Raw genomic sequence first — 12,344 nt, forward strand, 5'->3', positions numbered from 1 at the left:
ATCTGATATGGAGGAACATCTGTAACAGGGGAACATCTGTAACAGAGGAACATCTGTAACAGAAGACCATCTACAACAGAGGAACATCTGTAATAGAGGAACATCTGTAACAGAAGACCATCTGCAACAGAGGAACATCTGTAACAGAGAAACATCTGTAATAGAGGAACATCTGTAACAGAGGAACAACTGTAATAGAGGTACATCTGTAACAGAGGAACATCTGTAATAGAGGTACATCTGTAACAGAGAAACATCTGTAATAGAGGACCATATAGCTGTAATAAAATCAATTATTTACCTATTTTCTAAATGTAACTGACAAGTTCCTTAGGTTAATTTAAGGTGAAAGACAGACAACTATAGATGTATTGTGTTCAGTCAAACATTACAAAGACCATTCTGCCTTGCATGGGATTCAAACCTATGACCTCCCAAATAGAAGCCTTGTGCTGTACATGTGGAGCTCAGCCAATTAAATAGGTATTAACATGGTATTAAGAGACCACACCATGGACTACCAAAAAATTGTCTCTTAATAGACATCATCTCTTGATGATATTCTTACAGTCCACATTCCTTGATAGACATTTACAAGAAATTTTACCTGCTGGGGCCGGTTTTATGCAGTCACTGGTCAGCTAATGAAGTTGTTAAATGGGATGTATTTATACAGTAAAATGTTCAGGTGGGATTAAAAGTGGTCGATTAATAAAAAAAATCACTTAATAGAGGCGACAGCATTCACAACATTGAGTGTATACTTAAAGAAATAAAAAGTGATATATTCTCCCAGATAAACTTTTGTACCTTGGTAAGAAGCATTACTTTCTTTAATCTCACCTGTATGTAATACCTTCACATCAATACTAATAAACTGAGAAACTGTCTGTCTGTATGTATCTGCAGAAATTTCTTCCTTTAATTTGGTTTCCATGGTAACAGAAGATTTCTGGCAGATTCTATTGGCCAGTTTGACAGTCTCCAAGCAGTGATGCATGACCTCATTTTGTTGTACCGGAGATAACCAATTCCTATAGAAAGAATAAATATCATGTTTCATTTTAACATAGCCATATAAATGAAATTTCAGTTTTTTGGTTTTTCTGTTAAGAAAACACAGCTTACTGAAGAAAGACGTTAAATACGAAGAAATGACAAGATACAAACTCTTTCTCTAGTCCACATGTTTGGATTTTGTTTTTCATATCGTTCAAGTCCAGATGCTGTAAATAAGTAAACTGTAACGTAAGTTACTAACATGTCACTCTACATCTAGCATTTAACCTTATAACACATCTATGAAGAAATTCTTTTCTTGTTTTATTTTGCAGTATTCATATTCCCTTAAGTATGTCTCAAATTTCATTGTGTGAAGTAATAACCTTTCAATTGTCTGGCTTGTACCACAATTTTAGGTGCAAGTGTGGTGGGGGTTGGGGGTGAGGGTCTTGGTAGTTAGTAACTCCTGATGCAATGAAAAACACGATATGTAACACTTGATGAACAGAAGGCTGTCAGAAGTCATAACTTACTGGACTTGAAGAAAACTTAAGTAAGTTTTTGTTAGGATCTCAATTCACCTTAATATCCAAATATATGGAGTCCCTTTCACATGGAACCAAATATTTCCAACCAACTACAGTAACTGTGAAATCTTTTGATGTTGTGGGGTTTAAAGTTTGTTGTTTCTGTCTAAACAAGCTACTAGTGCTGACATGAATTTATGACAGTCTATAATTATATATAATCATCATGAGCAAGTACAGAAAGTTTTGATTGAATATCTTAATGAAAAAGAAAAAGACATTGGGCTTCATAAAAAGAAAACTTCAACCAACAAGGACTCAGACATGGATGCAAGTGGAACAGCCCTCCTTATTCCTGAAACAGTCAAGCTAAAAACAAAAGATGTAATCTGAAAGGTATACAATCTTAAAGTTTCTGGGGCCTCTGAGGTCGAGTGGTTAATGTTGCTGACTTCAAATCACTTGCCCCTCACTGATGTGGGTTCGAGCCTCACTCGGGCCGTTGAATTCTTCATGTGAGGAAGCCATCCAGCTGACTTACGGAAGGTCAGTGGTTCTACCCAGGTACCCGTGGGGCATCAGGGGTCTTCCTCCATCATCAAAGCTGGAAAGTCGCCATATGACCTATAATTGTGTCTGTGCGATGTTAAACCCAACAAAAAAAGATAATAAAGTTTCTACATTTTAAGTATAAGTGGAGTGTTAACAATAGGAAATGTATGTGAGAGCAAGTAGATTAGAAAAAGAGCACTACCCCTTGGTGGATATGTTTTTAATGAATTGCAGCAGCTTAATATCTAGAGTCTTCACTGAAAATTTTTATTGCTTTATTACTATGAAAGTAGACCTGCAGATTCAATGGAAATGATTTTCTTTTTTTTCTTTTTTTAAAGTAGCCATATAGGGAAAAGTAGAAAAGCTCCCTCATGGCCATGTTCTTTTTTTTGACAAATTTAGATAGCTGGAGGGTAACACCAGAAATAATTCAAAGAAATTATTTAAAAATTAGGCCAGCTGTTTCTGTCAAAGAAGATTTTTAAGTTTTCCCTAAAGTGTGTTAAGCTATCCAGAGGTAAACTAGAGCTATCACTTAAGGTGATGAATGTACACCCCCGCATGCACTGACACAGAACATTGCAATTTGACGCACACAAGATTGCATAATTATGTGGACTGTATATATATAAAAAAACAAAGTCCCATAACTATGCAGAATATTTATCTAAAAGAATGTAACATGCACCATGCACAACTAGGGTTGGTACTGATCACTTGTGTGAAGTTTCATTAAATTGTGTGCAAGGGTTTGGTATATTAGGCACGCACAAGATTGCATATGCAGACTGTATGTACATAGTATGTAAACAAGAAACAAAGTCCCATAACAGTGCAATTTTTGTCGCTGAAAGAACCTAACATGCCCCATGCACAACTACTGTTGTTACGGATCACTTGTGTGAAGTTTCATTAAATTGTGTGCAAGGGGATGAGGAGAGATGGTGTGCACAAGATTGTGTCTATGTATATAGTTTAGTAACAAAAAAACAAGGTCCCATAACTATACAAATTTTTTTTCTGAAAGAACCTAACATGCCCCATGCACAACTACTGTTGGTACTGATCACTTTGTGAAGTTTAATTAAACTGTGTCAAGGAGATGAGGAGAGATGGTGCACACAAGATTGTGTCTATGTATATAGTATAATAACAAAAAAACAAAGTCCCATAACTCTGCAAATTTTTTTTCTAAAAGAACCTAACATGCCCCATGCACAACTACTGTTGTTACTGATCACTTGTGTGAAGTTTCATTAAATTGTGTGAAGGGGATGAGGAGAGATGGTGCGCACAAGATTGTGTCTATGTATATAGTATATAGTAACAAAAAAAACAAAGTCCCATAACTCTGCAACTTTTTTTTCTAAAAGAACCTAACATGCCCCATGCACAACTACTGTTGGTACTGATCACTTGTGTGAAGTTTCATTAAATTGTGTCAAGGGGATGAGGAGAGATGGTGCGCACAAGATTGTGTCTATGTATATAGTATAGTAACAAAAAAACAAAGTCCCATAACTCTGCAAAAAAATGTTCTAAAAGAACCTAACATGCCCCATGCACAACCACTGTTGGTACTGATCACTTGTGTGAAGTTTCATTAAATTCTGTCAAGGGGATAAGGAGAGATGGTGCGCACAAGATTGCGTCTACAGACAGATGGACAGACTGACAGACGGACAACCTGAAACCAGTATACCCCCCCTTACAACTTTGTTGTCTGGGGGGGTGGGGGGGTACAATTATAAACCTTTTTCAATTTAGAACATGTCACTGAATCTGATAGATAAGGCAATAAATATTTTGCCACCCATATATTTTACAGTTATGATCAGTATTCGAAGGTATTTTCATTTCTATATTATGCAGAAGCTGGAAAATATGACCTAAAACTGCTTTTGTATAACTTTAAAATCAACAAAACCGGACACCCTTACATCTGGCAATTTTTTTTAATAACAGCATATGTAGGTATGACTGATATTTACACTGCAGCTACTAGCCAGCATACAGTTCATTTACTGTTGATTTACTTACCCATAAGAACTAAAGAAACTGGCCTGAACTTTTCCAAGGTATGCCAAAATTTCTAAACATACTACTCGCACACAGTCTTCACCTGAAAGTGATTTTATCAAAACAAAACTTGGTTAAGTCTTTTAAAAGAGAAACAAACTAAACATATATCAAACTGCACCAACATATCATACTAAACATAAAACCGACAACAAGGATAACATGGTAACTAAACTGTGTAAAAATTCAATCCTAGGTAACTAAGGATATAACTAAAATTTGATGATGCTTCTGTTTGTAAAACCTGTCTTCCATGAAACCAAATCTATTCTACACAACCACTTTCATTTTATTTGTTTTTGACTCCTAGATCAATCAAAACAAGAGCTGTCCGTAAGACAGCGCACTCCACTATTCGGGGATTTGAAAGTAAAATGAATTTATGTCTCAATAAGAGAACTCTACTTTAAAAGGAAGATACACCAAGATATAAAAGACCTTACTACTCAGAGGGGTTAAAGGTCAAGTATCGAAGGGGTACTGACATTCTTTATTTTGATGGAATTAAATCATATCAGAAAAAACAGCCCAAGAAACTACATGCACATAAAGTATAAAGACTTTGCTAAACTCAAATTATATTTCTATTTATTTTTTATTTATTTTTATTTTATTTTATTTATTTATTTTATATATCATTATTGCTGATGATGATATAAAGATACATTTTAAGTTTCAAGTCATTATCTTATATTGTACTAAAGTTATATCAAGAAAGCAAAGATTGCCAAAAAACTTTAAGTATGAAAGGGGCATAATTCTGTCAAAAATAATATTAGAGTTATGGGGATTGTAACCACACATGCAGATAATGATTATAAAGGAATATTTTTAATTTCAAGTCATTATCTTTTAAAGTACCAAAAATATGTCTATAAATGAAGCTTTCGAAAAAATGAAAACTAGAGATGCTTTTGAGAAAAGCGCATGTCTCCCACAACTGCCCCTATGAAAAATGTTAGTTTCTCTAGATGTTTTAGACGAGTGGATCCAATTAGATGGTCTGGATGAGTGGATCCAATCAGTAATTCAAGGGCCATAAATCAAAAGTGCCTGGGCGGATTTGGCTAGTTATCGAACCTAGGTAAGGTCTTATGGCCAAACACATTTTGTTCAAGCTTGGTGACGATCGAATGAGAAATGTTCGACTTAGAGAGCGGACAAGAGTAAACAGGCGGATTTTTTTGGTAATTCAAGGGCCATAACTCTAAAATGCCTGGACCGATTTGGCTAGTTATCCAACTTGGCCCAGGTCTCATGGTCAAACACATTTTGTTCAAGTTTGGTGAAGATCGGATGAGAAATGTTCGACTTAGAGTGCGGACAAGAGTCAATTTTTCGATAATTCAAGGGCCGTAACTCCAAAATGCCTGGACTGATTTGGCTAGTTATCAAGCTTGGCTGAGGTCTCATGGTCAAACACATTTTGTTCAAGTTTGGTGAAGATCGGATGAGAAATGTTTGACTAAGAGTGCAGACATGAGTAAAAAGGCCAATTTTTCGATAATTCAAGGGCCATAACTCCAAAATGCCTGGACCGATTTGGCTAGTTATCGAAGCTGGCCGAGGTCTCATGGTCAAAAACATTTTGTTTAAGTTTGGTGAAGATTGGATGAGAAATATTCGAATTAGAGTGTGGACAAGAGTAAAAAGACCAATTTTTGGTAATTCAAGGGACATAACTCTAAGACGCCTGGACCGATTTGGCTAGTTATTGAACTTGGCCGAGGTCTTATGGTCAAACACGTTTTGTTTAAGTTTGGTGAAAATCGGATGAGAAATGTTCGACTTAGAGTGCGGACAAGCTTTGTGACAGACACACACACAGACTGGAGTAAATCACTGTGTGGTGGGAGACATAATAATTCCAAGTATAACAACTTGGTGGTTGGTGGCCTTGGCCTTAGGTATATTGGGAACAGCCCTTGCACATACTTTGTTTGTATGCTGAACAATGTTTTTGTGAACTTACAGTAAGATATAAGCAACAGTAACAAAGATATGACAGAAAAACAAAGGTTGCCGAAAAACTTTTACCTTGAAAGTAACCTAATACCTTGGTGACCTTGACCTTGGGTATAATGGGCCCAGCCCCTGCTCTTACTTTGTTTGCATGCTGAACAATGTTAATGTGAAGTTACAGTAAGATATAAGCAATAGAAACAAAGAAAAACAAGGTAGTCTGAAAGACAGCTAAATCCCCCGCCACTGCTATGGATAGTGAAAGGGTAAAACCTTTGATTTTAGCTGTGCCCTTGACCTTGAACTGACACGGCTGACTCATGAATTCTGCACAACGTCTTGATGAGGTGATCATTTGACCAAAGTTTCATGAAAATCCTTCAAGGGGTTTAGGAGATACAGAGCTGAAACCTTTGACCTTCAGTTGTGACCTTGACCTTGAGTTGACATGGCTGACTCATGAGTTCTTGATGAGGTGATCATTTGACCAAAGTTTAATGAAAATCCTTCAAGGGGTTAAGGAGATACAGAGTGGACACCAAATGGAAGGCTCAAACCTTCGACCCTTAGTTGTGACCTTGACCTTGAGCTGGCATGGTTGACTCATAATTTCTGCACATCGTCTTGATGAGGTTATCACTTGACCCAGGTTTTATAAAATTCCTTCAAGGGGTTTAGGAGATATAGAGTGGACACGAAATGGAAGGCTCAAACCTTTGACCTTTAGTTGTGACCTTGACCTTGAGCTGACATGGCTGACTCATAAGTTCTGCATATCGCCTTGATGAGGTGATCATTTGACCCAAGTTTGATGAAAATCCTTCAAGGGGTTTAGGAGATATAGAGCAGACACAAAATGGAAGGTTCAAACCTTTGACCCTTAGTTGTGACCTTGACCTTGAGCCGGCATGACTGACTCATGGGTTCTGCACATCGACTTGATGAGGTGATCATTTGACCCAAGTTTTATAAAATTCCTTCAAGGGGTTTAGGAGATATAGAGTGGACACAAAATGGAAGGCTCAAACCTTTGACCCTTAGTTGTGACCTTGACCTTGAGCCAGCATGACTGACTCATGGGTTCTGCACATCGTCTTGATGAGGTGATCATTTGACCCAAGTTTTATAAAATTCCTTCAAGGGGTTTAGGAGATATAGAGCGGACACAAAATGGAAGGCTCAAACCTGACCTTGAGTTGTGACCTTGACCTTGAGCCGGCATGGCTGACTCATGGGTTCTGCACATCATCTTGATGAGGTGATCATTTGACCCAAGATTTATAAAATTCCTTCAAGGGGTTTAGGAGATATAGAGCGGACACAAAATGGCAGGCTCAAACCTTTGACCTTGAGTTGTGACCTTGACCTTGAACCGACAAGGCTGACTCATGGGTTCTGCACATCGTCTTGATGAGGTGATCATTTGACCCAAGTTTCATGAAAATCCTTCAAGGGGTTTAGGAGATATGGACCGGACACGAATTTGTTACGGACGGAAGGACGGACGCAGACCATTCCTACAATCCCTCCGCCACGGCGGGGGATTAACAAAGGCTGCCAAAAAACTTTAACCAAGACAGCTCACGTTGACGCTGGGCCAAGTAGAGTAGCACCCCTATTCTCCGAATAGTGGAGCTAACAAAAATGTGTTCACTTATTTCAATGGTAGCTCTTTTCATTCCGAACTAGAAAAATACAATTTGAACAATCACTATGTCATACCTAAAGGAAAATTCTCAATGACTGCAGCTATTGTATCAACATTGTGCCTCAGATCAAGAGTGTTGACAAAACTGATTGGTCCATCTGCCTGACTGTCACATGTTCTGGTTGGCTGATTACACAAGTCTTGCAAGGCATTCTTGATAGCTGGACCAATCACATTCTCTCTAATATTTTCAGGCAATCCTTGAAAATTGCTGAAATAAAAGTAGAAGGAAAATACAAGCAAATTCCTTGAGCAGTCACAGTGGTCCAGTTGTAACACTGACTGTGAATCCAGTTCATAAGTTCGATCCCCAATTCCTCCAGCTAAAAAGTACTAACATATATGGGTGTTTACACCTGACACACAGAAGAACCAGGGAAGCTTCTGCAATCAGAGCATTTTCTGTACCTTGCACTATCCTCCTATTACTAAACAGTCTTTTGGATGTGACGCACACATGGGTAAACTATGGTGACTATAAAAAAAGCCTAAAATAAAACAAGTAAATTCCTTGATGAAAGAAAAATATTTGAATAACATACAAAAGGTACAGCATGCAAAATGTTTTCTGAAGTCATGACTTTTAACAACAAATCATAAGTTGAAGATAAATATTCAAAATAATTTTCTTAGAATACAGTACAAGGTTATCAGCATTCATATAGTTTACTAATTCTTGCTTAAAAATGCATAATTGATTGATATCGGTATCATCAAAATTTTTATTCAGTTATGTAAAACATGGGGTCACCAGGCATTGAAGTTTTACCTATTTGTGGATAATAAAGACTACCATACTATTAACTGCAACTTCGCCAACAAGGCTTCTCGTACAGTACATGTACTAATAGTCAGTTCTCCACAAAAAAAAACGTGATAACTTCCTAACACGACTCCATAAAAATGTTCACTGAGAACATCACCCCACCCAGAAATCAACTCATGACCACCTGACAGACAACCTTACGCTTTACCAACTTAGTTAACCAGGCGGCAAATGAATTTAATAGAGTAACATTTACAAAAATTAAGAAGTAATGTATGACATACCTGATCAAGACCCGTCTGCTAGGGTTCTTGCTGGTGCTGATGAAGAAAACGTGCACCAAATATTCCAATGATAATTTTACTTCATCTGAATATTCATTAATTTTTGTCCTGTTTCCTATTTCTTTTGCTATCTGAAATAATGTGTAAATATTTCATTATTTACTACAACTGCATTTATTTTGTTTAATTTCATTTTATATCTGGCTTGTCTCGAGTAACTGCCTCAATAGTTCAACCGTAGAGTGTTCACTTTGTGTGTATGAGGTCAGGGGTTCAATCCCCGGCTGTGTCATACCAAACCTGAACATGGTAGTACGGTACTGATAGCTCTATTGCTTCCCATGACGAATTCCTAGTAAGGAGGTAAATTAAGCACAGGTAAGTATCTATTATTGGATATCTTTTTGGTTGCACAAGAGCTTTGTAGCTCATTTTGTCTGTTCAGATTCAGAATATGCAAACATTAAATAAAGCTTACCTTTACCTTTAACAAGTAAACCACAACTTTTTCAGTACTATAACAAGGAATTGGTAAAACTGAATGATGCTCCCCAATGCATGTGCTTGTCCCATCATGGGGAATTAGTAACCAAAAATAAAAATGGAGATAATAAAAAGAAGAAAATTGAACAAAGGAAGATATTTCAAAAACTAGGTAAGGTAGAGTTATAGTTCTTTGACAATGCACTTCCCATCAATGGCCTCTATCATTTTGTGAAGTTTCAATGAAATGCCGTTAACACTTTCCAAGTAATGCTCCAGATGAGCCTTATTTTGTATAATAAAGGGAGACAATTAAAATAACTAGGTAAAGGAGAGTTATGGCTTTTTGACATTACACTTCCAATCAACGGCCTCTATCATTTTGTGAAGTTTCAATGAAATGCCATTTATACTTTTCAAGTGATGCTCCAGACAAGCCTTTTTGTATAATAAAGGAAGAAATTAAAAAACTAGGTAATTATATAAGAGTTACAATTTTTTGACACTGCACTTTGTCTCAATGGCCTCTATGATTATGTGAAGTTTCAATCAAAGTCCAGTTATAATTTTCAAGTTATACTCCAGACAAGTGTGACGGACAGATGGATGGACAGACAAAGCATCAACTATATGCTCGCCCTTCTGGGAGCATAATAAATTAACCTAATATTCTTAAATTGCATCATATAGTTCTTATCTTAAAACAAAACAAAACCTGGCTAATGACAGGGAACTCAACTATTTGAAACCCCTCCACATAATACCAGATTACATATAAAAGTTTTGCAAAAAATTTTCAAGTTGAAAAAGAGAGGTTCAGATCATTTTGTAAATTTCAACTGGAGTAATGGCATCTGGCAAGGAGTGATTATTTCATGATGCTGGAGACTTCTGAAAACTCTGAAAGCATCGAGTACAACAGTTCCTGAGAGATATGCTTACATGCAAAACTTACAAACAAGTTTTTTAACTTTGGAACCTGAACTGAGCAATAATCAGCCTATGCAGTTTATTTAATATCATGTGTACAAAGGTACCTTTTTCAAAATTTCAATTTGTTCTTTTGCATTTTCCACATTCAACACTTGCGACAAATCATGTTTCAGACTGTCATCTTTTAGATTTTCTGAAAAAAGAAAGAAATCACTTTCACCACTATGCTCCTGCAAATTGACATGAAAAGCAAAAGTACACTTTAATTTTGTTCTGTTAGGTTTAACATTGCACTGACAAAATCATAGGTCATATGATGACTTTCTAGCTTTCATGGTGGAGGAAGAACCAAGGTGCCCCTCCGTGCATTATTTCATCATGATCGGTCACTCAGGTGGAACCACTGACTTTCAGCTGGATGCATGGCTTCCTCACATGAAGAATTCAATGCCCTGAATGAGGCTCCAAAATTACAAATTTTCTGGCGATTAAAACCTATGTATGTACTGTACACAATTAATGTTTACCGCATCTACACTGCAATATACGCAAACGATAAAAGCAATAACTTTACTAGTCCAACTTGTGACGTAATTATCACTTTCATTTAATTTCAGCCTGATATTACGTCCAACTCAGCCACATCCGAATACAGGCATAATAATTAATGATTAAAATATGAACATAAATTATAAGCTGCACAGTATGAAAAACAAAAGAAATATTTTAAATTGCTGTAGGTAATACATTTATCTCATGAACAGAAACTTTATTTGACATGTTCTGCATAAAAAAACTATAGAAAAACTGCTATCAAAAAATTATATGCATGAACGTACAGCATTTAGTACAGTGTGAAGTCGTACTCGATTTTTCACCAACGTTTATTCCAGGTGTTCGTGAAGGAACAAGCACATGAGAAAATATATGAATAGACCTCTCCAAATATCTCTTTTGTTTTCAAATTTTGTAATTTAACTTTAGATCGTAAATAATATTGCACTAAAACATTTAGAATTAGCCCGAGATGTTGTGCTCATCCGGTACCTGTACCCGACTATGAATGAAATGCGCCAATAGTGATGTAATAAAGCTGTGACATCACCAATGGCCAAAAACAAATCGATAATGTAGGTCAGTGGGTGGGTGACTTTCTTCAGGTACTACGAAGTTCTCATGACATGAAATATCGTGTATTTCATGAGACAAGCAGAAGAATAAATTTGCTATTCCAAATATTTTTCTTTTCACGATTAAATCATCATTATGCTTGCAATCATGTCTGAAAGACTGAAGTACCTGGATTACACTGATTTTAAATAGTCGTTGCTCGTGACACTGTGGACGGACCGTCAGGGGAGGTAACTACAGTCACGAATTTGGACTACATGACTGTTTACAGTGATTCATCCTCCATTAGTTTGGCCCTTCTAAGTTTTGACGGTTAGACTGCCTAGGGCTCACACTAGCCTCCGAAAAATAATAGCCAACTTTTGAATCTATAAAAAAATAACTGCCAAAACTGATGCGGAGTTTTGCGTGTAATGTTTATAATTAAAAAGAAAATATATTAACTTGTATGTTTTCTTGATTGTTTTGAAAAGTTGTAAGCCCCAACAGGGGTGTGGGAATTGGGGATACCTCAGAATATTGGGGATGGGCTCCCACCATAAATGTTTTCAAAGATACGACCTTACATTCTGATGGATTCTGAAGGCATTTACTGGACACATAGTTAACTTGTGTAAGGCAGCTGAAATGATTGATACTGTCTGACATTGTTGACTGGGCAATGGCTCAAGCCCCATTCGAGCACACACAGTATGGGCACAGTTTCACACAAGGGGAAGTTTTGAGTATCAATCATGTTTATACATTTTCTTTTTATAAATCAAGTGTTTCTATGATTCTTTTGACCATAACTATGACAACTGCACTTGAATTGCCCCAAAAGTGCGAAACAATCCGGTCACGAGAATACGTGATATTCGGCACACTATTGAATTACAGCTTTTTGTCAATAAGGTTTTGATGCTTTTTTTAAT

The 12,344-nt window shown here is 36.7% G+C and overlaps 1 protein-coding gene across 1 annotated transcript in view; it reads right to left on the reverse strand.

Annotated features, from left to right (window-relative positions):
• LOC123533813 (thyroid adenoma-associated protein homolog) overlaps positions 1-12,078 on the reverse strand; it is an 83,927-nt gene extending 71,849 nt beyond the window's left edge. The window contains exons 1-7 of the mRNA XM_053520609.1: positions 11,941-12,078; positions 10,404-10,529; positions 8,884-9,014; positions 7,848-8,044; positions 4,125-4,206; positions 844-1,034; positions 44-223 (exon numbers count right to left, since the gene is read on the reverse strand). Coding sequence (XP_053376584.1) covers positions 44-223; positions 844-1,034; positions 4,125-4,206; positions 7,848-8,044; positions 8,884-9,014; positions 10,404-10,529; positions 11,941-12,078 — 1,045 coding nt within the window. The remainder of the gene's footprint in view (positions 1-43; positions 224-843; positions 1,035-4,124; positions 4,207-7,847; positions 8,045-8,883; positions 9,015-10,403; positions 10,530-11,940) is intronic.
• Positions 12,079-12,344: the final 266 nt, after the last annotated feature.

The sequence above is a fragment of the Mercenaria mercenaria genome, chromosome 12, assembly GCF_021730395.1.
Source record: "Mercenaria mercenaria strain notata chromosome 12, MADL_Memer_1, whole genome shotgun sequence".
NCBI lineage: Eukaryota > Metazoa > Mollusca > Bivalvia > Venerida > Veneridae > Mercenaria > Mercenaria mercenaria.